The sequence below is a fragment of the Nyctibius grandis genome, chromosome 11 (assembly GCF_013368605.1).
Source record: "Nyctibius grandis isolate bNycGra1 chromosome 11, bNycGra1.pri, whole genome shotgun sequence".
In the NCBI taxonomy this organism is placed as follows: domain Eukaryota; kingdom Metazoa; phylum Chordata; class Aves; order Nyctibiiformes; family Nyctibiidae; genus Nyctibius; species Nyctibius grandis.
Genome location: NC_090668.1, coordinates 4,619,077 through 4,645,067, shown reverse-complemented (window position 1 = coordinate 4,645,067; position 25,991 = coordinate 4,619,077). Strand labels below are relative to the sequence as shown.

Below are 25,991 nucleotides of genomic sequence, written 5' to 3'. Positions count from 1 at the left end.
GATGACGTTGGTGCCTTGTGGGTGCATCTTTGAAGGCTGTCCTTGCCTGCCCTGGGTCATGTTCCCATCAGCTGTGTTTCCAGCTGGAGCAGAGCAGCTCTTGCTGGCCACCAATGCAGCCTGCCCAAGGCTTGCACCCAGTGACCTGCAGCACGGGGCAAGTAGTGAAGTGCTCATGGCTTGCCAGGGTGAGGCTGTCTCAGCAACTGAAGATGCTGCTCTGCATGTCAGCAGCTGGTGACTAGATGCAGCTCTCAGACATGCTGGCTGGGGTCCTACCAGCTCCCAGGAGCACAATGGAGTGCTTTGTCCCTGCCTGCCCAAGGAGCCTTTCTGGTACCTGGGGAGGTGGCTGGGTCCATTCCAGTTGCAGGGATAGCTCTGAGCTCCACAAGATGCTGGGGCTGACTGCAGAGCAAAGATAGGCAGACCTAGAAGTAACTAAGGAGGAAAGGCAGGCCACCCAAGATAAAGGTGGCTTGAGGATGGATCTGTGTGTTCAGTCCTCCCTTGCCCTCCTCTTTTTTCCTGCTGGAGGAATCGCTCTCCATAAGGATGGTGGGCAAGGTAGGAAATTTTAAATTCTGAAGGTGATTGGGAGAGACAATGGAGGACTTGATAAGGAGAGTGACGTGCTGATGGGATATTTCTCTGCCCCATTTATCATTTCTTTGTGGTTTTTAGGTAGTGCTGGTCTTGTGCTGCAGCAAGGGAGAGGCTCTTCGCTTCTGGATGTTTCACCTGGCCTCTGGAAGGTGGCAGGCAGAGGCACAAATTTCTCCAGCTGTTTTCTAGGACAGATGTTGAACGTGGCAGCGCAAGGCTGGCTGCAGTTGGCTGGCGGTGTCTGTCTCATCCCTACGGGTGGGCGAGCAGGAGATGTTTGCGGTGGTGCAGCCAGACTCCTTTCCAACTGTGAGCTAAGGCAGCTCCAGAAAAATCTGTGTCTCTTCCAGTAAAAGCCTCTCTTGCTCTGCTTTCCTCACCCAGTGATGGATGTCTCCATTCACTCTTTCTCAGCTTCCTCCTTGACAGATGTGTAGTATTTTGAGAGATAACTGATCTTCTGAAAGCCCTCAGAGAAACTTGGTCCCTACAGGGAGGTGCTCTGGCTTGCCCTGCTGGGTTGCAGTTCTCTTGGGGCAGCCCTATGCAGCCTCTTGTGGTGCTGGTCTCCTCTTCCAGATGGTTCTGGGAGCTCCCCTGTTTGCAGAGCCTCTCTACTCCTTGGCAAAAGCAAGGTGCTGGAGACACTCTGAGGGATGGGAAGAGAAAACTGTCCTGGCAGGTGCCACTGTCTTACAGAGCATGTCCTCTTGGCTAGCTGCTGCCTCGGATCTGGTTCTTCCAGTGCTTCCTGCTGGCTTCAGAAACATCCCTCCTAGTGAGGGGCCATTCTTGCCTCATCCCATCAAGCTCTTAATTTTTCTGGGGGCTGGAAGACCTGGCAGGTCATTCCCTCAGCCTGCCAGCATGTCAGAGCCTGGGCCTGTACCCAGGATCATAGCACCTGCAGGGCTGTGCTACTGGCATGTGGGGCCACTGCGAGTCAGGCTGGTTGGGTTTGTGTGTACAAGTGTTGGAGACCTACCAGAGGAAGGCAAGGAGAGGTGGTCCCTGCCAGAAGTGGAGGTTTATCAGTGCCAGAGCTATGAACAGTGCGTGTTTTAGGAGAAGAGCAGGATTTCTGTTGGAACTGGAGGTGCTGGAGGCTCTGGCTAGGCTTGAGGTGGGGTGTGCATGTGGGGCAGCAGCTGGCTCAGACCCCCTGAGGAAGGGGTGAAGAGCCACCAGGCTTGGGGGTGGGATGACCGTCTTGCATGTGCACAGCTGCTGTGCCTGCTTACGTACGGCAGCGCTGGCTGTGCCGAGCCCGGCGTGGGATGGAGGCAGCTCTTGGGGTTAAGTGCTCGCAGCCTTGTGAGCACAGGGGGAGTTTCCTGTTGGGCAGGAGGAAACTACTTCCAGCTGTCGAGGGGAGGGGTGCTGGAGTGGGAGTCATTGGCCAGGGAGGAGGACTGCTGGCTGCTGGGGAGATGTGACTCTGCTGAGCAAGCACCTCCTGGTGACAGGGCTGAGGGGGAGCAAGTGACCCCTGTCCTTGCACTGGCAGCTGCTGTGGCGGCCCCATAAGGTGCCAGTGATGCTGCTGCCTGTGCTGGGCTGCGAGCCCTCCTGGCCTGTGTCATGCAAGGAGATGACCATGCCCCAGAGCAGCGTGGTGGCTCTAGGCTGGGGAGCAAGGGTGGACCTGAGCTGGGTACCTCTCCCAGGCTAATGGAGAAGTGAAGGCGTAGTGTCCATGGCACTTTGGTCATGGCACTGGATGGGACCCCTCACTGGGGAAGAGGGTCTTGGTGATGCCCATGCCCTTGATTCCCTCCACCCAAGGCTGGTCTGACTGGGATGCACCTGGCTGCTGTGTCATGGAGCAAGCTATGGGGCCAGCTGGGAGCTGAGCTGGTAGCACCCACTCGCCTCATGAAGGTGTCTGGCAAGGAGTATGACCAGCCCAGTGTGCCGGGCTCCAGACAGCTGCCTCGAGCCTGGAGATGGTGCCTGAACAGGAACCTGGATCCAGCAGATCTAACCTAGCTGATGAGAGGCTCCTGTGAGGACAGAGCCTTCTCCCTGTAGGAAGCATCACAAGAGGAGGGACTTGAACAGCCCCAAGCATGAGCTCAGGGACCTCAGTTACTGGCATCACAGCCCTTGTGATGGTGGAGGGAGGACGTGGCCATCGCAGGCAGCTGTGTTTTCTGGGAGGCACGTGCTTGTTGTCCCCTCCAGCTCCTGTAAGGAGGCTGCAGTGACAAGGTCTTGGCCATTTGCTGTGTGTCTCTGTCTAAAGGAATGAATGCAAAGCCTCTGGCTTTGCACCTCCATCACGTGTCAGCCTTCTTACAGGGGTAAAGGGAGTAGGGTTTGAAGGGACCCAGTGAGGATGTGTCTAGCTTGGAGAGTAATCCAAGGGCTGTCACTGAGTGTCTGGGTATCCTGGTCTTCAGCTCTGTCTCTTCTGACAATCTGTGTGCAGCATCTGGAGGTCTCACGCAGCTGGGGTTGGGGACACAGGTCTGCAGCTCTTTGCAGCAAGACTTGTGTTGCGTGTGCCATCCAGTGCATGGGTCGGGCAGCCTGCTGGCTGCTGGGCAGTTAGAAAACACCTTCCTCCTGTTCCCCCTCGTTGCCAGCTGTCATCTCAACCTGGAGTGGCTTTCCTGATGTCTCCTGCACGCTTACAGCCTGCAAGGGAGACCTGACTCTGTCAAGAGTCCCGTTAGAAAGAGGCTGGCAGGATCACCCTTGCTGGTGTGACAGCAGTGCATCAGCCGTGCAGGGGTTAGATGAGGTCCAAAGCCTCTGCCAAACTAGATGCTTTGTCTGTGGCTGCAGCTCTTCCTTTGCCCAACTGACCTGGGGTCTTCCTTCAAGAAAGTCTGTCTGTCCTCGGCCAAGGGTTCCTCTTATTGGGAGAGTGCCATGGATGGGGACTGGAGCTGGTCTGGGAATGCTGTTTTTTCCCTCTGGCCCTGGAGTGGTGCTTGGGAGGGGAGCACCCAGCCAGGCTTGTTCAGGCAAGGGGACAACCTTGCCAGGATGGTCTGGCAAGGGGAACGGTTCACACTGGGCTCTAGGGGGTTTTCTGCCTCTTTTCTACCCATCTTAAAGCAAAGTCCATCGTTCTGCTGAGCCCTGAACGTACCTGTGGCTCTTGCTGCCTGTCTGCACTGGGGCTGTGCTCTGCTCCTACCGGCTGGGGAGCGAGGAGACGGGGGGGATGGCTGCTGCATTTCAGCTCCCTTTGCAAACAGCAGCAGGACCAAGCTCTGCTGGGTGCTCCTGCCGCTGGATCTGTGCTCAGTCAAGTGGCACAGACTCCTCTCCCGCTGCTCTCAGGCATGAAGCTGCTAACTCAGCCCAGCCTGACGCACCGGTCTTGGAGACCAAATGGGAGCATCTGGATGTCTCATGCTATTCAACTGGACGTTGCCAGCTTGCTGCATCTATTGACAGGCTGGAAAGTGTCTGTTTAGTTACTCTTCCCATGTCTGCTTGATGGGTCCCCATCCAGCAGTCCTTCCTCAGCAAGGAGCAGGCCTGAGCAGTAGATGCGGCAGCAATGACCTGCCAGGGAAGCCTCCAAGTCTTGCTGGTTTGCAGCTCTACCAAGTTCTTTCCATGATGTGGTCTGCCCGGAGCCTCTTCTGATGGCTGGGTTGTGGGCTCAGGGAGCTTCACAGGTCTCTTCTGTGATGGATGAGCTGGTTCTCACCTTGTGCATGTCACGTAGAGGTTGCCTGGTTTAAATGTGTGGTCTTGAGATGCCTCCTTCTGCTGGCTGAGGGCAGAGCGGCCACCACCTTGGGGTGCTGTGTGCCCAAAGTGAGCCTCCTCTGCCCTGCCTGAGCCTGAACAGGGGGAAAAGATGTAAACTTGGGGTGCGTGTGGGAGTAGGAGCATGCTGGGGGGAAACAGTCCGTCCTTGTGCACCCTTCTGCAGTGGTAATCTTCATAGGTGACTTGGTGGTGAGGAGCTTTCTTAGCTTGAACAGTGGTGTTCTGCGTGGTGTAGTGAGCTGGGGCCAGGCATGGGTGTGAATTTGGGGGCTGTATTCTGGTTGTGCCAAGAGGCAGAAAGTACTTGAAATGTTGAGGTGAGCCCTGAGATGGGGTGCTAGCTTCCTTCTGAGATGTGGGGGATCCATAAGGGAGGACCTGTCTGGCTCCTAGTGCCTGGTGAACCTGAGCTTGTCCTTGCGTGAGCCACCAGAGCTGGCCAGTGCAGGGCTGGCACGCCGGGTAGTGCCGGCACGGTGCAGCCCCAGGTTGGGATGCTACTTGAGTGGTATTTGGGGCTCACCCCGGAGCCTCCTTTCCCATGCTGGAGACATCTCTACTCAGTGTACCTCACACGTGGCCTGAAGGAGCTGAAGGTTTGGGCTCTGGTTGAGATAATCCTGGATCACGGAACTCTGGCGTGGCTTTCTTTTCCAGATGCGCTGGTATCCTCCCTCCGAAGCTACCCAGCAAGGATGGAAATCTCGTCAGTTTTGTTAGTTCGTTAGTAAGTAATTAATTACTCTTGGAGCTGGGTCCTTGTCTTGCTCATCCATGGGCTCTTGTGGGGAGGAGGGACGGGGCTTGGGCTCAGCCCCCCGCATCCACCCAAGGATGGTTGATGGTGGGTGATGTTGAGGGGCGATGGGGCCACATCCCCCGTCGGGAGCAGGGAGATGCACCGAGCCCCGGGGTGGGGAAGGGGCTGCGGGTGCCGCTCGGGGAGCAGATCCAGCCAGCCCCACTCACGGCCGCTCCTCTCCCGCAGCGTCTCTCCTCGGCTTGTGTTCCTCCTCCCCGCCTTTCCGCGGAGGGATGTGCCAGGGACGATCGCTCAGACTCCTCTCGGTTCGGTTTGCGGCCAGCGGACAAGGCGCCCGGCCCCGGCGGGTTCCCCCCTCGGGACTCCCCGGACTGTGAAGCTGCCGCAGCCCCCCGCCGCGGGCCGTGCGCTGCCTCCATCCATCCCTCCATCCCTCCCTCCCTCATCCCTCCATCCCCGGGACATCCTCCGTCCTGGGCTTCCCCGGGCTCGCTCTGCCCCGGCGGCTCGGCTGAAGGAAACGAAAGGCAATGGGTTTTGCATGTTTTCTGGCATGAATTAAAACACTTAACTTGTGTATGTGTGAGTGTAAGTTTGTTTGTTCTAGCGTTTGTGTAACCGTTAGCAACAGGTCTTGGCCCAACGATTGATCCATCGAGGCTTTTCATCTTGCTTCGGTGAAGACTTGGCTTTGAGAAATACTAACTGTCCTTGTCTCACCCCTTCTCCCACCTCTGCCCTCCCCTTCCCAGTATGACCAGAAAAATTTGAAAAATGTTTTGTTTTTTATTTTATTTTTTTTTTCCAAGTACGATGCACTGGGTTTCTGTTCTCATCCATTCTTCTCCGGTTTTAAAGTCAGGGTTATTATATTATTTTTTTTTTTCTTCAAACTTCTATATATAGAACGGCTGTAAAATATCTAACTTTTTTTTTTCCACATCCTTCTGATTGGAGAGCATCCAGTCCTGCCAAATAATCAGCCATCCTTATGGGAATACCGAACAAAAAAAAAAAAGTACGAGTATTTTTGTACCATGTGTAATAAGGAAATATTTATGCATCATAAAGAATTTCTGTGTGTTTGTGTGCAATTAATTATTATTATTATTAAAGAGAAATTGTAATCCTGTAAGATAAGTTAATGTTTAGTTAAAAGCTTGAAAGAGAAGGGTTGTCTTCTGTAACAATGATTCAGTCAGGCATAGTAAACAAGAAATTGTGCAATTTTTGTTTTAGCATCTTATTGCTTGGTATTGAAGTGCTTTAAGTATTATACGACCATGGCTGTCTCGCTTGTATTAAAAGATTTGAGAATAAGTTGCTATATAATTGCTGATCCTATGAGAATGTGAAACTGGATAATATATGAAATGCAACCAAAAAAAAAAAATATACCCAGAGGCTGCTGTGACTCTTTTTCTGTGGTCTGTTGTGTTTTCTGCTGGGGCTGGGTTGGGATGCTTCAAGCTTGGTGTTACCCACCCCCCCTGCCCGCAGGGATGCAGGCTGGTCTGGGATGCTGCTGAGGACCATGAGTGGGGTTGGGGCATCTTCTCCCCATGTGAGAAGGGCAAGTCCTTGCCTGCACAGGCACGTGTTGAAGAGGTTGTTGATGTTGAGATCTTCTGGAGGCCTCTGAGAGGGCAACTGTGAGCTTTATTGGGTGTTTTTGTTTTCCCCTCCTCCGTGCCTGTGGAGGCTGACTGCCTCTCCTCCGTGCCAGCACTCTCCGTCCTCGCCAGCGGTGCAGTGAGATGTCCATAGAAGGCAAACGTCCTTCTGCAGCTGCAGCATCGCCCCACGCCTGCCCAGCTCCTCCTCCTGTTCAGGACACCCTGGCCTGGGCTGCCTACTCTTTTTGTGGCCTTATCTGTACCTGCTAAAACAGCCTGGGGAAGGGGGTGGTTGTCCTGGGGAGGGATGAAAGCAGGGCTGGATGCTACAGCAGGATGCGCTGGAGGCAGCTTGCTTCAATCCCAGGGGGCTGGTCTGGGGGGGTCTCCCTGCTGTGCCAAAGGGGTCCTCATGGCTCAGCTCAGCGAGTCCCTGCAATAGGGTGCTCCTAAAGCCCTCCCACGCAGCTTCCCACCCCAGGGATCGGTGTTTTCTTCTCTCCCCAGGACTTCCAGGGCAGCGCTGAGCAAAGGCGAGGAGCAAAGGGAAAACAAAAAACAAGAAAAAGCAAAAAAGCAGTTCTAAAAATAGCCCTGCTGGCCACCGTGCCTGGGAACGGGCTCGGCTGCGTTCTGCTGCTCCGGGAAGTGCCTCGCTGCGGGGCTGCCAGAGCCAGAGCGGGGCTGCCAGCCCCTTCCCCATGGGATCCCACCGCCCGCGGTCCAGGCAAAGCTTGCTCCTGCCTGCATCCCAGGTCCTACCCCGATCCCAGCTCCTGCCTGCATCCCAGGTCCTACCCCAGTCCCAGCTCCTACCTGCATCCTGGCTCCTGCCTCCATCCCAGATCCTGCCTCCATCCCAGTTCCTGCCTGCACCCTGGCTCCTGCCCCAATCCCAGCTCCTGCCTGCATCCCAGCTCCTGCCCCAATCCCAGCTCCTGCCTGCATCCCAGTTCCTGCCCCAATCCCAGCTCCTGCCCCAATCCCACCTCCTGCATGCATCCAAGCTCCTGCCCCAATACTGTCTCCTGCCCCAATCCCAGCTCCTGCCTACATCCCAGCTCCTGCCGCAATCCCAGCTCCTGCCTGCATCCCGGCTCCTGCTCCAATCCCGTCTCCATCCACATCTTGCAGCTCTGCTCACCTAAGTGGAAACACCCCGCAGAGCAGTCGGGGCCTGGTGATGGGAGCGTGCAAGGCTTTAAATTATAGAGGAGACTTTTTTGTTGTTTTTTTTTTTTTTTAAAAAAAAAAGCCTTTAGCACATGCATTAACATGGCCAGGCGATGAATAATTTACGCCCGGCTCTATTAAAGCTTTTACGCTGGGACCCGCGCAACACGGCTCGCCTCGGAGCTAAAGTAGGTCACGTCTGCTCCGAGGGTCCCTGGGCGTCCCCCGCCCCGGCTGGTGCGAGCGTGGCACAGGCGTGTGCGCACACACGTGTGAGCTGGCTGCTGCTTCCATCCATGTCTGCTCGCCCCTGCGTGCAATGCCCCTGCCCCTCCCAGGCTGCTCCCACTCGTGTCCTGCCCACAGGGACGCTCTCTGGGCAGTGGTTTGGGGACATGGGATGTCCTCGTTCTGCGGGTGGGATGAAGCTCCAGGGTGGAGAGCAGCTCTGGATGGGGCACAGCCTGATGGTACAGCCAGCAAAAAGGGGGTAAGGTTGCTGGCACCCAGGTCCTTTGGTCCTTGGCACTGCCTGGACCTGCCGGGCAGCGGACATAGGAGAAAGCGGCCGGAGAAGAGAGGAGGAGGCATTGGGTCTGGAAGAAGAAGGAATGGGGAAAAAGGCTGGTTTTGGCACACTTTTTACATTTTACTGGAAACTGCCCCTCTTCCTTGTTTTGAAGGTGGGACAATCAATAAATAAATCTGGGATCTTTCGGGCCATTTTCTCCAGAACGCACTGTGCTCCGCCACGGCGTGTGGTCCAGGCACTGCAGCAAGGAGCACTTTGGAAATAGAAAATCCAGCTGCTCTGACGCAAAAAAACCACCTCTCGGCACGGCTGCCCTGGACAAGCTGCCGCAGAGCTGGCTTGGGCCCCCTGTTTGAACCGATGAGACATGCTCGCAGCAGGCCAGGGCGTCTCCAGGGAGGCCAGTGGGAAGCCCAGATGCAAAACTCAATCCCTGCTTGAAACCAGAGACACAGGAAAGGAGACAGGTCATTTAACACCTGCATTCATCCAGTGTCCTGCTGGTCACAAGAGACTGCAGAGCTCCTGTCTCTGAGGTCAGGAGTGCCTCACAGTGCTGATGCTCTCCTTGTGGTCCTGCACACCTTTGCTGATGATTAAGGTTATCCAGATGCAGCTCAGTTGTGCAGGTTGCATGATCTGGTGCCTTCAGCCCATTTCTGGGGCAAATGCTGATGAAGAGCAACTCAAACAGCTTCTGCAAAGAATCAAAATGGCTCCGGCAAACCCCAGGAACTTCCATCTGCTGGTCTGCACCGGCAGCGCAGGGAGAAGAGCCTCTGTCACCATCTCCTTTCCCCAAGGCATCCCTCCTCGCTCTGGCTGAAGCCTTTCATGGTTGAAGACCATTTTGACCTCAGGCTGGAGGATAACTCTTCTGAGTCTCTCCAAGGAGAGAGGGAGAGGTGTCTCCAAACCCGAGCTCTGCATTCAGTGCTTTTTCTCCATCGTTAGTTCCAGTCCTGTTGGTGGCCTCTTTTCTGCAGTTAAACTCTACCCACCTGGTCAGAAAGTCAAACGCCATGGGACCACTGATGTCCTCCCAGTTGTTCGTACATTTGGCAGACATCAATGCCTCAACCATGAGGAGATATCTCAGGTGGCCCCAGATCCATGCTGCATCAGGAGATGCCAAAATTTCTGGCTTAAGCAGCTACTGCTCCCAGCTGACTTCCAAGAAGCTGCAGCTCACGTAACATTGCTGGGATTTCCCTGGCAAATGTGTGTGGACCAGCCCTGTGGGGATGAGGAGCAAGTCTGCTGCAGCCAGGGAGCACCACATGTACCAGCTCTGTGGAGCCCCAGCCCGGCCATGGCACGTGGCCAAATAAAATGAATGCCCAAGCTGCTTGACGATGGATGAACTTGGTAGCCCACCTCTGGAAGAGGCAGGCTTGGCTGGTGGGTGTACAAGTAGGCTTACCCAGGCCAGAAACATCACTGGCAGGGCAGAAAGCGCTGGGAAACGCTGGAGAACAAGCAAGGAGGAGAGAGCACGCTGCCTGCTCCTTATCTTGTGTTTCTTTGTTGCACAGTGCCCCCTCTCATGAGCTTTGCTTACCTGCCAGGCTCAGATATCACTACACTGTCTTGCAGCTCCAAAAATACCTTTGCTATCCCCCTGCCAACCACCCACTTGTTAAATTATTCCCCAACCCAGCAAGAAGTCTGTAGAGACTTGGAAATGGCATCCTCAAACCCCAAACAGCGAGCACGGGAGGACATGGGTGATACATAACAGGCTGCACAGGGGTCACACAAGTTTGTAGGGGCAAAACACCCTGCACAATAACTGCTGGTGAAAGGTGAGAGGTACCAGGGCCCACCCCCAAGGTGTTGGATCACAGCCCAGAGTGGGGTTGGGAGTCAAGGTGCTGCTGCGATGGGATCCTGCACAAGAGCCTGTAAAATCAGAACAGCGGGCGGGTGGCTGGGGGGTTATTTATTAAAGGAGTTGCCCCCATCCTGAATCAAAAATATGTGGGATCGGATCAGATCCTCAAAGAATAAAAGCTGCTCCGAATCAGTGAGGCTTTCCGTGGAGTTGTTATTTCTGATGGGATGGGGTGGGGAAAGGTCCTCCCGGTCTGTGTTGAGTCACAGCGCATTAACGAGATGCACAGTACAGTGGGAAAGCCAGGAGGTGGCATCCGAGACCTGAGCACACGAAACCAGGACACTTTCCCAAGCAGGAGGTTGCAGATTGGGATGGTGGAGAAAACTTACATGGATTTTGTCCTGCACCTTCCTCTCCCCGTTGGGATGGGGAGAGTGTAGGCACTTTAGACAAAGAAACTCTGTATTAAGTTAACAGAGGAAGATCTTTTCACTTTTCTGGTCAGCTATAGCGTGGTTGCTAAAAATACACTGAATCTCAGTGGGCTTGCTGGGGTGGTCCGTAGCCCAACCTGGCTGTGGTGGGACTGTCACCAGCTCTGACTCAGCCTTGGTCTAGATGAGCCTGGGAAACCCCTGAGGATGGGGATCCCCCTCTTCTGGGTGCCTCTCCCAGTGCGCAGCTTCTGGTATTACTCATTTAACTAAAAAAAGAAAATATAACAGCCTTATGTGATGACACGGTGATGACGCATTCAGTTCTTTACTAGGCATGAGGCAGAAGGGGGCACCTGGGCTTGGCGGCGGGCTACTTGGTCCAGCTCTTTTTTATGAGTGAGGTTGAGGAGCGAGATGGCCAGGAGCATCACCACCACCCTACGATGGTGCTGGGTCAGACGGCAGATGGCACTGGGAGATCAGCTCAGGAAGGACTAAGCAAGTCGGGATGCCTGGAGGGAGCCCAAGCCACTGCTGGACTTGCAGATCTCAGCCCAGCACAGACTGTAAAGCTGCTGGACGGGAGATCAAGAGAAGAGAATCAGCTGCAGCAACCCAGGCCCCTGGGACAGGGAAAGCAGGGAATCACTAGCCCCTGATAAAAAATCTAGAAGTATCTCCAAATACATCCAAAATATCCGGCTCCCTTGGTCTGGGGCACTCAAAACAGGAGAAATCCCAGCTTTTCCTCCACAATGCAGATGGATTGGAATCTCCAGGGTGTTCGTCCTGCTACAGGAATCCACAGCTCTCCCCTTCCCACGCTCTCTAGGCACGGCAGCCCAAGCACAATTTATCTGCTGGGCTTCACCTCCTGGACTTCATTGTGATTGACACACTCCTTTCATCATCCTCTGGGTCACAGGAGTGAGTGGGAACTCCTGAACCTCTCTTGGGGACCAAATCTCCATGTTGCTCACCCAGGAGTTTCAACAGGCAAAGGGAGGATGCTAGCTTGTGCCAAGGTAGGGTATGCTGGTACCACGACCAATGTATTTTCATCTGCCCTTTGTCCTCTTGCTGTCCTTGGCGTCCTGCTGAGGACTGGGGTTGGTTGCTTAAGGTTCTCTGGGTGACAGCATGGTCCCGCTCCTGCTCTCTTGGTGAGGTGGGTACCTGCTGTCATCCACAGGGCTTTTCCCTTCTCTGCTGGCAAAGGCAGCAAAGACAGCCCTCTGTCCACTACCGGAGTGGTGGAGTTTCTCATGAGATCCGCCAGCCCCACCAGAAGGCAGGCAGGGTCTGATCTGAGAAGTTCTCATGGGACCTGCCAGCCTTAGGGACTGATGCTGGCGGGGGGTTCATGAGCAAGTCCTCAAGTCCATGCTACTGCCTGTTGGGTGTTTCCAGCTTGGAAATCATGGCTACTGATAACAAGTGTTGGAAGTCCTCCTGCAACTGCGTTTTCTGGATGTTGCCCCAATGCAGCAGGGGAAAAGGGGTACACACAGGTCTGGACCATGGTACCTTGTGCTGCTTCTCTGGAGGTGGTACAGAGCTGCCCTGCATGGAGAAAGCACTTACATCTGAGGGTTGACATTGACTTTCAGGTTACTGTGAGTTCTTGGTACCAGCAGCAGTGGCCATGACTCGCATATGGCCTTCTGGGAGAAAAAGCTGAAGGGAACGAGTGAGCTTAGAGGGGTTTTGGCAGAAAAGCCTGAACCTTGCAAATGGCTGGGAGCGGTTGTCAGCTCTGCTCTGTCCACAGCGTCCCTGGTTTCAGCCTGAGCTCGATCATGCCTTGCTTCCCCCAGCAAGAAGCATCATCGCTACCCAGCTCCAGAAAGACTAAGTAGCTGCCAACTCCTCCCTGACAGGGGCCAGGGGTTGGTTCATGTCTGCCAATGCTCCCAGGAGGTCTCTGCACTGGTGGGTGGACACGTGCAGCACTTTACAAGGTGCCTGCTGGCCCAGGTAGATGCCAACAGATTCATCCCAGCACCTTACCTTGGGAACAGGGCTGCTAATGCAGACAGTCTGAGCCATGGGTGCCATCGTTGGCCAAAGTCAACCGCATTCAGCACTGCTTCTGTGTGCTTGGCTTGATAGGGCGCCTGACGGGTTGATAGCCTGATAAGACATCCCTGTGTTGCAGGAAACTGTGCCTTCACCCACCTTCCCGCCAGTCATCTGCAGCCAGCATTTTTGCTTTCCAAACCCAGACCTGGCTGCCATGAGGAAATACGGCTTCTGTGCCAGAGGACCACTTCCCCAAAAACCAGGGGTGAACAGTCGGCAGTGGGACCTGGATGGAAATGGCTCCCTGGGATTGGTCTTCCCTCCCAAGATGTTACAGCACACAGGTGTGAGCATGTGGCCCTTGTGCTGTCCAGGAGATGCCCATGGGTTTGGGCAGCAGGTATCGCCCCCCCAGTGTAACCTCCACCTGGAGAAACGCACTCCGGCTCCCTGACCGGCTGTTGGGAACCAACCACCCCTGCAGAAGATCTCCACCAGTTTGTGAGGCCAGACCACTCAACAAAAAACCTTTTTGATGATGAATGTAGACGGGTCATGATGAGGGCTCCAGAGACGAAGCAGCTGAGACCTTTGGGAATGGGAATCGCTACCCAGCCTATCTGCCAGCTGCTGTGCTTTCAGAAACACATCCCAGGCTCAGAAAGGGTCTGGATGCCATGGTTACAATATTCGGCCATGCTGCTGCAGCTGTAACGGTTTATTTTTTTCCAGCTATGCTAACTGGTCTACTTGCCTTTACCCACAAACTTATGTCTTTGAAACCAGAGCAAGTTGTTTCTCTAGAAATGAACATGTTTATTAGCCTCATCACCACCCTGCGCCCCGCAGCTCAGTCTTTACAGGGCTATTAATTAAGAAGAGCACCTCCAATCCCAGGGCCTCGTCTCTGCGAGAAAACCACTCCCAAACAAATCACTGACCGCAAGTCATGACTATCCTGTTCCTGAATCAGCTCTTGCATTTATGTCCTGAGCACATCAAAATGCTGACGAGGACCAAATAGGGTAAAATTTGATTAAAGTTTAATTAAATGCCCGTATTTTTGGGTTTCCCCTCTGGTGTAGGCACTTAGACGTGAGCTGGGAATCAGTAAGGAAATATTGCTTTTCCATAGAAGTTGTCACCTGTAGGTACAATGCACAGGAGGATCCTGGACTAGAAAGCAGAAGCAAACCCTGGTGACACTCACAGAGAACAGCATTGGGTGAGCCCTAGAAAAAACAAGACAGGTTTTCTCATATTTTTTCTGAGCCGGGGTAGTCAGAGCTACAGATCTGTTGTTTCTGGGCAAAGTCTTTAGCACGAATGTTAGATTTGAAGCATTTGCACCTCTGAATGACAGAGAGGAAATGGCCAAAATTAAAGACAAGATGAGAAAGGGGAGAGTTCAGGGTAAAAACATCCCCAAGCCCCCACATCTAAAGCTTTTTGCAGAGGACTGTGGAAAATAATATTGCTACAACTACTTCCATTTAAATTCCTGTTTCTTCCTCCCAGGATAACCTTCTTGCATGGGCAAGGTGGGATGCAAGACAGCATTTTGGGACAGTCGCAGGAGAAAATTCAAGTGATAGAACACTGCCAAGAACTAGTGAGGAACATAATCTTCAGACCTTGTGATGAAGGAGAGATACTAGGAGAGAAGACATATGCCTTTCTGAGATAATGGAGCAGGGATGCATGCCCTTCCTTGGACAAGATGGTCCACAAAATCATCCCAGAAAGAACAGAAGAACCGACCGGAGGAAACCAGCTCCATGTCAACCCAGGAAGCTGTGCATGGCCCGATTCTTACCTGGTAACAGATCTCAAGGGGAGACACTCCTCAGAAATGCAGCTGGTGTCAAGAAAACATCTGACAGTCTTTGTTTCTCCTTATAGAGATGTGCCTTGAGGTGTCCTGACTTGCCCACAGAAACCCCACTGCTGCTTAAAGCAGAGCCTTAGAGTAAACATAGGCAAAACCAACCTGTTCTGTGAAGATATGGGGTCAGAGAAATGTGCAGAGTCATCTCCGGCACTTGAAAGTGCTGTTACATACACCTTCTGCTGTACCTCTCCCTCCCATGGATTTTGGACAGATTTCCATATCCCTTCTCTCCATCACCTGCATCCCGCTCTTCTATTCTTTTTCTAGGATCTCCTGCTACTGTGGAGATTTCTGGTCACTATTAAAATAAGTGTTAACTCTTTGTGGGGAAAAATGGTCAGCTGTTTTAAGTAATTTTGGAAGTGTTCTTTGAGGGAAGAGCTGGTATAGACTTTATACCAGCATTGATGCTTGCGTGACTGAGGCCATTAGGAGAAAAGCTTGGGCTAACAAACGACAAAGTGTTCCTGCAGGAAAACGTGTATTTCAGTAGGGAAATGCTACAGGAACGATTTGGTTCTAAATAAGGTCATTGAAAATAATCTTATAAGGAGATGAATATAGAAAAGTAAAAGCAAATACACAGAATGTATTTTCCTCATCTCAGGACAAAAATCCCTCTCTGTGCCATTACACGTTTAAATCAAATTTCTCTACTAACTGCACAAAGATCTCCAGCAGAGAGCAGAAGCTGAGCGGGTGAGTTAGGCACACTGCACAGGACCTAGGTCATGCCTGACTTACACAGAAGTGGCGGCTCTAGATATTTTCCAGTGTGAAAAATACACAAACCTGAAGGACTGGGTTTCATTTGCCACAGAGGAGCACTCTCGGACTGCTGCAGGCAGGTCGGTATGTCTCTGTGACTCATGCTGCCCCTTGCCTTGCTCTCATCGCTCCTTGCTTTGCCCAGCAGACAAGAACCAACCCTCCTGGATGAGGCTTGAGCACCAAAGAGAAAGGTCTGCCCTGGAGATGCTCATCCTAGTGCCATTGGTGGCAACCTGTAGGAGCAGGACGTTTTAGAGGATCTGTAAGGACTAGAGGAGGTGAGACCCGACGGAGGCTATGTGCTTCGATGGTGATGGGGAACGGCAGATATTTGTTAGGTTGGTGCTGCCTCCTAGCCACCACCTTGCTCATTAGGTGTCTCAAAGCAACCTTTCCGCTTCATTTCAATGAAAACAACAGGTAACTCAGCCCAGCTCACAGTAGCAACAAAAGAATACCTCTGCTGCCTTCTTGGAGAGGAGCACCCTCCTCCACCCATGGAGCCACACCATGCCTTTCCCTTTGAGTCACCCTTGCCTGCAGCAAGACTGGGATCCTCTCTGTCTTCCTTGGCTGAAGTCTTTTGGACTATTCCAGCAGCGAGGGAGGGCCCTGGGCTGATTCACAACTCTGACAGACCATTTTCTTCCAACCCAGCAACTCAATTGCATACTGAGGTTTTCCCCGGCCCTGCTCCTCCAAAACCACATGGTTCCCCTTCCCCATCATCTGTTTCCCAGCTAAGAAACACAATGCCGTTTATGTCCACGTCAACATGGACTTCACCTAGGAGCTATCATGGGTGTCAGCAGTGCTCCAGACTGTGCCTGGGACATGGAGTCTCCATGTGTGCTAAGCACGTGAATCCTGTAGGACTTCTTGTTGGAGAAGTTCGTACAGCAAACTCAGTTTGTTAACTAGAGAATTGCCTCAAGGCTCAGGCAAGAAACAGATATGTATAAAAAACTCTGCCGAAGTCCTGAACAGAAAACAAAGGATCGTCCTATTTAATGCCAAGCCCCGTGGTTACAAACATCTGTGAAATCATCTTTATCATCCTGCTGAAATCTTCTCCCACCCTTCAGCTAATGATGGGTATGCAGGCATCCTTACCAAATGGGTTCCTGGCAGGGCTGGGGGAACAGCATCAGCAAAACTCAAACTATAATACCTTCAGAGGCTCACTGCAGGGTTTTAAAGCTAACTGCCAAAAGTACTGTATGGAAGGAGCCATTGCCAGGATCATGAAGGCTTTGGAGGACAGCTGAATGTGGGCATGTGCTCGGTTTGACTGAAAACTGAATGCTACCGTACTCAAGTCTAAAACTACATTTTCTGTATCACTGATACATTACAGCTTTTGTGCAGTTCTAAAACACCTCCCAGAAAAATGCATAATTGAAAGAAACAGCTTTGCACCTGAAAATAAGAAAATTAGTGATGTCATACTTGCTGCTCCGTTTCTGAGTTGAGCTAATTGCATTAAAAAGTTTTTAATGTAATGGTCTTCCCTGCCTTTGAGGCTACTTAGCAGAGCGTTAGCTGCACAAAGCCACTTGTAAATATCCAGTTCAAAGGAACCGAAAGCGCACTTTTAACCAGTCTTTTGAAAAACCTGACAACCATGACGACAAAAATGTCAGAAAAATAAATTCTCTCCCCCTGAATTGTTGGCAGAGGTGGTCATGGCCAACATTGTAAGAATACCTGTGTGCAGAAATGAGCAGGTCTCAGGAAGGAGTGGTGTGGCCCTGCCAAAACGGGTTGGCAATGCAAACTATAGGCAAGAGCTGCAGTGCTCTGTCAAGTTCGTTTTGTGGAGTAAGTGGTGAGCAGGTGAACTAAGACACCCAGCAGCTCAGACTTCACAGATGGCTGCCAGCGTGTTAGCGATGATTAGCTTTTCAACAGCTGTGTCCACCAACATGCATGTGAGAAATAGGTAATGACTGCTAGTTGCTTTGCTGGGGCATGCAGATGTGATGGTGATAAGCAGAAGAGATGGACTGAGCCGTGGGAGCGCACAACCTTGCAAGAATGTTACGCATTTGTTCCATCTAACGCTGACTTTTTTCCTGAGGTGTTTATATTAGGAGGTAGAGGAGACTATGCCTTACTTTTATGAAAGGTATGTAGGATTTGCATACTCACCCTCATACTGTGAGCAGTGTGTAATTGCTTAGCATTCAATTACAAAACAGCTTCTCTAATAGGAACAGCAACTTCCATCTCAGTCACTGCTTTGGAAGACAAGAAAATGCAGGAGTGAGTCAACTGTGAAATCTCATGTGTAAGCCAACTGGTATGTTGGAAAGAAGAAGGGAATGAACAGGCCATACTCAGCATCCTGAAGACCAATTAATTATCCATAGCCTGCAAATTAGGGCCAGACTTGACATCTTCCTGGCCTCTTTCCATCTTAGCCCAGGGATGTAAAGGATGGCCACCTGCCAAGGGTTAAAAGAGCAGTCACCGTCCTGTGTCACCTATCCACCAAACAAGTCTGATGTAGCCTTTATGGGGTTTCTCAAGGCATCATCCTGTTTCTTTCTCAGCCCTGGGCTTCTACTTCTTGCCAGGGCATGTTGCGACCCTGAGTCAGCCAAATCTTTGGCATGGATCTCAGACTTCCCAACACCCCACAGAGTGCTAGCATAACAAACCCAGGTATAAACTAGAATAGATCACTCTTCAGCTAAAGGGAACTCAAAGTAGCAAGGCTGGAATAGGAAAACAAGAAGTTTATAAAAATTTTCCTCCAGCATTGTGTCCTTGCAGGTGTCCTGCTCCCAGACTTGGGTTTAGTCAGCTCTGCAGCTTTGAGTTCAAGTCTGTGTGAGGCCATTGGTCCTTTCCCATCACCTCAATGCCTGCTCCCTGCTCCTCCTTGTAGCTTCTTCTGGAGATGCAGCTTCCCATCTCCTTGTTGTGGATATTACTCCTGGGCTTTCTCCCCAGCTGGGCTCAGCTGCTCCCCAGGGAAGGAGTCAACTAGTCACTGCTTTCCAAAAGGAACATGATGTGCAAAATCAGAACAAGCAAATCACACAGGGCTGAGAGTTGTTTGAGGGAAGCCTTGCAGATGAGCTGTTAGACTTGTCTCCAGAGCAAGTTTTGGAGTATCACCATGCATGTACAGATTAGTTCAGCCATGCAGCAGCAGAGAACTCACAGACCATGAGCGTCTTCTGCCATTGGGAAAAAGTCTATAGCCCACATGCTGAAAAAAGCTGAGCATTCATCAGTTGCAGTCCCACTGGTCTTCAGGAGGGTGCAGAAGAGCTACCTTTTTGGTAGCCCAACATCCCTGGCTTGTGGCTCGATGGGTGCCCGCCCACTCCCAGCACTGGCATGCTAGGCTTTCTCCCCAGCTCCACTCAAGCCAGCTTTCCATGCTCAGCCTCCTCCTTCAGCAGTTGCTTTTCCATTGCATTTCTGAAGGAACACTATTTGTACACGGACTGGCTGGTCATGCCAAGCCCAGCACGCCTGTCCAGTCACACCCAGCTCTTAGTTATTTGGCTCCAAAAGGATGCTCCAGATCATTCCTGCTGCTCACAGTGTGAGGGTGAATATGTAAATCCTACATACCTTTCATAAAAGTAAGGCATAGTCTCCTCTACTCCCTAATCCAAACACCTTAGAAAAAAAGTCAGCATTAGATGGAACAAATGTAACAAAGCCAATATGCAAGAGTTCAGCAGCTTCTCACCTCCAGAGGTGTCCAGAGAAGAATGTGGAAACACTAGGAATGTCAGAACATCTCATCATAGTGGTTTCCAGAAACTGGAGATACTCCAAGACTGTCTGAAATGACACTGTTGAACAACACTTGGATGGAGAAAATTTAATCAATGGTCACAGAATCACAGAATCACAGAATCACAGAATGTTAGGGATTGGAAGGGACCTCGAAAGATCATCTAGTCCAATCCCCCTGCCGGGGCAGGATTGCCTAGACCATATCACACAGGAACGCATCCAGGCGGGTTTTGAATGTCTCCAGAGAAGGAGACTCCACAACCTCTCTGGGCAGCCTGTTCCAGTGTTCAGTCACCCTCACGGTAAAGAAGTATTTCCTCAAATTTAAGTGGAACGTCCTGTGTTCCAGCTTGCACCCATTGCCCCTTGTCCTGTCAGAATGGTAAAGAAACACAAAAGACTGAAACAGCAGATGTTTTTTTGTAGCCCACAGCCATGCTGAGTAGCATAAAAGAGCCACTGAGGTCTGGGGACAGGAGAGGAGACAGGAAGCCTGCCCAATGCCTGTAGGTGACGAGAAGACCAGGAGCAACGAAAAGGGCAAGCCAAGGGAGAATCTGGCAGGAGTGGGGAATGAGAAAGTGGATGATTGCAAGGAGAGATGTTTACTGAGTGGGTGTTAGTTTTGAGGGCAAGGAACAGGGCTGTCTGTGACTCTGGACAAGACCCCCAAAGGGGCAAAAGTGTTGAGAGGAAAGAGAGGAGGAGGCCTTGCAGGAGAAGAGGAGGTTGCCAAGAAGGACATTTGGGGTTGACTGGAAAGGGGAAGGACTTCTCCAAGGGTGAGATCTGGAACGGTGTGATGTTCCTAGTGTTCCCACATTCTTCTCTGGACACCTCTGGAGATGAACTCTCACATATTGGCTTTGTTATGCATTTGTTCCATCTAATGCCGACTTTTTTCCTAAGATGTTTGCATTAGAAGGTGGCAGAGACTGTGCATTACTTTTATGAAACATATGTAGGACAGGCCATTCCTGTCCCTAGGATATCATCCCAGGCTTATAAATGGGAATGGCCACTTAGCAGTAGACAAGAGAGAGACTGAATGGGAACCGTGCTTCCTCCGTGGCTGAAGATTTCAGGGTGGGCAGTGATTTTGTGATCTCCTTAGGTTGCTCCCTCCACTCGGCAGATGTGCTCCTCAAGTCATCAACAGTTTGGCCAGCAAGCAAGAACCGCATAAACATCTGTTGTTAGAAGATCCACAGCCTTTGGAAAGGAGTTTATTTGGCCTCAAATCCTGCTATTCTTATCAGTAAGAGAGGTTTCTCTGAGTTCTGATGCTTTGGGAACTGGAGTTTTGTGCAGCAATCAGCCAGACATAAGGTGGCACCACAGTCTGTCCATATTTGTTTAATTTTAGAGCAATCTCTGGTTACTTTCTGCAGAAATGTATGATGTCATGAGATGCTCTTTGCTCTTGACATTCACCTGGCTTGCAGCACAGACTAGCATTGTCACAATCCACCCCGATGGTTACTGTTTGGTTAATCTTTTCCCTCCTTGAGAGGAGAGCAGAGAAGGACAAGAATGTCACATCTCTGTGTATTCAGGATGAGATTAAACAAGGAGGAAAACCCTCACAGAATCACAGAATGTTAGGGATTGGAAGGGACCTCGAAAGATCATCTAGTCCAATCCTCCTGCCGGGGCAGGATTGCCTAGACCATATCACACAGGAACGCGTCCAGGCGGGTTCTGAATGTCTCCAGAGAAGGAGACTCCACAACCTCTCTGGGCAGCCTGTTCCAGTGTTCGGTCACCCTCACCGTAAAGAAGTTTTTCCTCATATTTAAGTGGAACCTCCTGTGTTCCAGCTTGCACCCATTGCCCCTTGTCCTGTCAAGGGATGTCACTGAGAAGAGCCTGGCTCCATCCTCTTGACACTTGCCCTTTACATATTTATAAACATTAATGAGGTCACCCCTCAGTCTCCTCTTCTCCAAGCTAAAGAGACCCAGCTCCCTCAGCCTCTCCTCAGAAGGGAGATGTTCCACTCCCTTAATCATCTTCGTGGCTCTGCGCTGGACTCTCTCTAGCAGTTCCCTGTCCTTCTTGAACTGAGGGGCCCAGAACTGGACACAATACTCCAGATGCGGCCTCACCAGGGCAGAGTAGAGGGGGAGGAGAACCTCTCTCGACCTGCTGACCACACCCCTTCTAATACAGCCCAGGATGCCATTGGCCTTCTTGGCCACAAGGGCACACTGCTGGCTCATGGTCATCCTGTTGTCCACTAGGACCCCCAGGTCCCTTTCCCCTACGCTGGTCTCCAACAGGTCTGCCCCCAACTTGTACTGGTACATGGGGTTGTTCTTGCCCAGATGCAGGACTCTACACTTGCCCTTGTTATATTTCATTAAATTTCTCCCCGCCCAACTCTCCAGCCTGTCCAGGTCCCTCTGAATGGCTGCGCAGCCTTCCCGTGTGTCAGCCACTCCTCCCAGTTTTGTGTCATCAGCGAACTTGCTGACAGCGCACTCTAATCCCTCATCCAAGTCATTAATGAATATATTGAATAGAACTGGTCCCAGTACTGACCCTTGCGGGACTCCGCTAGACACAGACCTCCAACTGGACTCTGTCCCATTGACCACCACTCTCTGGCTTCTTTCCTTCAGCCAGTTCACAATCCACCTCACTACCCGATCATCCAGACCACACTTCCCCAGTTTAGCTGCGAGGATGCTGTGGAAGACCGTGTCAAACGCTTTACTGAAATCGAGATAGACCACATCCACAGCTTTACCATCATCTATCCACCAGGTTACATCCTCATAAAAGGCTATCAAGTTGGTTGAGCATGACTTCCCCTTGGTGAAGCCATGCTGAGTGCCCCTAATGATCCCCCTATCCTTGATGTGCCTAGAGACAGCACCAAGAACAAGTTGTTCCATCACCTTTCCGGGGATGGAGGTGAGGCTGACCGGTCTATAGTTACCCAGGTCCTCCTTCTTGCCCTTTTTTGAAGACTGGAGTGACATTCGCTTTCCTCCAGTCCTCAGGCACCTCTCCCGTTGCCCACGACTTAGCAAAGATGATGGAGAGTGGCCTAGCAATGACTTCCGCCAGCTCCCTCAGCACCCGCGGGTGCATCCCATCAGGGCCCATGGATTTATGGACGTCCAGGTTGCTTAATTGGTCCCTGACCCAGCCCTCATCAACCAAGACAGACTCCTCCTCTATCCTGACTTCTTCTGAGGCCTCAGGGGTCCAGGGCTCCTCAGGACAGCCTCCAACAGTATAGACAGAGGCAAAGAAGGCATTCAGTAAATCCGCCTTCTTTTTATCCTCTGTCTCCAGGACCCCCACCTCATTCATCAGTGGGCCTACATTGCCTCTAGTGTTGGCTTTACCTGCAATGTATTTGAAGAAGCCCTTTCTGTTGTCCTTGACCTCTCTTGCAAGGTTTAATTCCAAGGAGGCCTTAGCTTTCCTAGTTGCCTCCCTACATCCTCTGACAACAGACTTATATTCCTCCCAAGTGGCCAGCCCCTCCTTCCACGATCTGTACACCCTCTTCTTCCACTTGAGTTTGCCCCCTCCTGGGAGACTTCACTGCTAGGCTCTCCACGTTTCTGGGAAAAACACTGAACAGGGAACTGCTGTGCTGTTCAAGGCCTTTTTGTGACACTGGGCAAGCTCTCCAGGTGTCTGGTGCTGCCAAAGGAAGGAAAAACCTGGATGTGCAGCTCCCCGGGTTATCACCGGACCCACAAGATGTCTTCTGTCTGTCTTTGGGGTGTACTCTCCAAGCAGGGCTCCTGCTTTCCGGGTAGACTTTTTATGTCAGTGGCATCCTACCCCGCTGGCGTTCAATCTCCACTGGACCCAGGAGGCAGTCGGGAGCCTGTCCCTGCTCCTGCTGTATCCAAGTCCCTGCTCCTGGGGATGGGGATGTTCACAGCATGGGCCACTTGCATTCTTCTCATCTGCTCATGGGGCAGAGCTTGTTTCTTCTCTCAGCATCTTCCCCCTGGACATCTACCCTGATACTCTATATTGTTTTTGTTGAATTCTCAACCTCTTTTGCCCATATGGGCTATTAATGCTATCCAAGGGCCAAGATTCCACTGGGGCCAATACCTGCCCTCCTGCTCATACCTGTCTCAGAAATGGGGTCCATGCCACATCAGAAACAAGAGCTTCACCCCCTGAGAAAAGGAAGTTACTCAATCCCCTGTGAGATCTAGCATTTATTTCTATCCCTGTGTGGTTGAATTTGCTGTAAATAGGTCACTTGTTTAACAAGAAAGAATGTCAACACATTTTTATTAACTTCCCAAACAAACCTTGAGGGCTAGGGTAACAAACTAGTACCTAGCTTCCTTACTGCACTTGATGTTTTTGCTTCCCTGTGTTTCCTCATCTGTCGAGGGAGTGTGGTTTACGATTCATTCCACAGCGCTTAGTTATTTGAGTTGTGTTTAAAGACCTGTGGTTTTTTAATAGTATTCCTTCATACTGCTGGCATCGAACTTAGTGGTGGACGGCACAGGCATGGATTAAATAGGGCTACAAAACACAGCAAACAACTGCCTCCAGCCTGGCGCTGCTAGTGCTAAAAAAAGGCCAGGCTCTTCCAGGAAACACACCCCGGGGAATGACCCAGCACAAGAGAAAGACAAAGTGCAAAAATCTCATATCACCCAGAACCTATCTCGGAGTATTGATCCCTGCTGAGCAGTAGCTGGACCTTCCGCATAGCTTGATTCCTGCGTGGAGAACATAGTAGCTTCCTTATGCATTATCCAAGCTCCATTCCTGCTCCTCACTACCCTCCCTGTCTCCATCATACCACAGTCCAGGGTCCCCTCTCTGCCTTCAAGCCTCCTTGTAGCTAGTCTTTCTCCAGTAACCGATCCACATCTCTCATCAAGCCACGCTTGTTTTGTGCTCTGTTGCCCCATTTCTCTGCTTCACTCACAGGGAGCTTTCTGCTCTTTCAGCCAGTCCCCCAGGTATGAAACAGCTTCCCCAAAACTGGCCTCATCTCTCCTGCATGGATCCATCGGGGCCTAGCTGCCCATGAGGACTTAATGATGATTTCAGAGGTGGCTATATCATGAACTTAGGAAAAGCTTTGAAAAGCATCCAGGCAGCTTCTCTATTCTTCCTTCATCAAAAGTCATGGTCATTTCTTATGAAAAAATAGAAATACTAGAAGCCCAAAACATAGGCTGTTGACTGCACTGGTGAGTCTGGACCAAGCCATTTCTCTGGGGTTGAACATGAGTACCATGTGGCTGGATCTTAAACCATTCTGGAGTCAATGGTGTGTGACAAGTAGCAGAAAAAAAAGAAAAAAGCCAAAGAGACGAACAAGATAATGATGCTTATGCAGACAGATAGCTCCAGGGCGGTACATGGGAAAAGAGATGCTGCAACGAAGGGGAAGTAACATCACTGACCACTTGATTTTGCCTGTGTTTGTGGAAGCAGGACTTTGAGTATGTCCTTCAGAGGTGTGTTAGAAAGGTTGGTCGACTGCAAAGTCCAGCAGAGGGTCACTAAGATGGTTGAGACTGGAGTACATGGCATATGAGGAGATGCTGAAGGAGCTGGACTTGTCTCACGGGAGAAGAGAAGGTTTCTAGGGAATAAAATTGCTGTCTTCAGTTACCTAGAGGGAGGATATAGAGAAGATAGACTCAGACTTTTCTCAGAGATGCCCAGAGAAAGGACAAGAGGTAACAGCTCAAATTACAGTAAGGACATTGCAGGAAAGGAAAAAATTGCTCACCATAATCATGGTGCAGCTGTGGGACAGGCCCAAAGATTTGGAAAGGGAACGCCAACCACGAGAACATCACCACTAGACTGGACAATGCCCTGATCAACATCATGTGGCTTTGAAGTTGACCCTGCTTTGGCCAGGAGTTGGATGAGAGACCCCCAGTAGGTCCTTGTAGGCTAAATCTCTCAGTGATTACACCATTAACAGAACGATGCTGTTGCATTGATATGGTAGGGTGGGATTTACTTGCTTGTGGGGTGACAATGTCAGAGCAAGGAAGGAAGCGGTATGAGAGACTTCCAATACATTAGCAAGAAGATCTTGCTGCTTGTAAATCTGTTTTATAACCACAGTTGTCTGGGAGAACAGTTTGTCCTTATAAGCTCTCAGGAGCAGGACCAGAGCCCAGGGCTCTCTGCTCCCAGCAGCCCTGGGTTCAGTCCCCTCTGTACTCGCACTTGAGCCAGCACTTTAACCACTACGTGGTTATGTAAAAGTACAGAGCTCTGCCACTGTGTGAAGTCTTAGCAAATCTGGCTGAAGAGGGGTGGTTCCAGCACCAGAGAGAGGTGCTGGATGTGTTTAAAAAAAGACTGGACATGGCACTTAGTGCCATGGTCTAGTTGACATGCTGGTGTTAGGGCAATGGTTGGACTTGATGATCCCAGACATCTCTTCCAACCTGATTGATTCTGTGATTTCTGGGCATGCAAAGCAGGAGTTAGTCATGGAGTAAAGCAGAGTTTCTCTGGGTTGTGACCCTGGCCTCAAAACCCTAAACTCCACCAAACTCTCTTGGGTGACTACATGGCAGTTTGTACCCTGCCCTTGTACAGCCTGCAAACCTCTTGCGTTACTCACACTACTGTGTATGTGCGCTTGGGATATTCCAGAGAAGGATACACAAAAAAAATAGGTGGAAACATGCCCTAGCGCCAGCCACACCACACATGTCCCAGATCCACTGCTGCCATTTGGACAAAGCTCGTTTGCAAAAGAAGTTGTTTGTAAGCTCTGTATTTCTGAGAATCAACACGCTGTGCGGAGGGGCTGTTCAGCCACTGGACTTCTGGTCCTGCCTCAGGCTTGGGGTCAGGACAGACCCG

At 51.3% G+C, this 25,991-nt stretch overlaps 1 protein-coding gene across 1 annotated transcript in view; it reads left to right on the top strand.

The window, feature by feature from the left end:
* RBPMS2 (RNA binding protein, mRNA processing factor 2) overlaps positions 1-6,523 on the top strand; it is a 30,124-nt gene extending 23,601 nt beyond the window's left edge. The window contains exons 7-8 of the mRNA XM_068410471.1: positions 4,999-5,068; positions 5,330-6,523. Coding sequence (XP_068266572.1) covers positions 4,999-5,061 — 63 coding nt within the window. The 3' untranslated portion in view covers positions 5,062-5,068; positions 5,330-6,523. The remainder of the gene's footprint in view (positions 1-4,998; positions 5,069-5,329) is intronic.
* Positions 6,524-25,991: the final 19,468 nt, after the last annotated feature.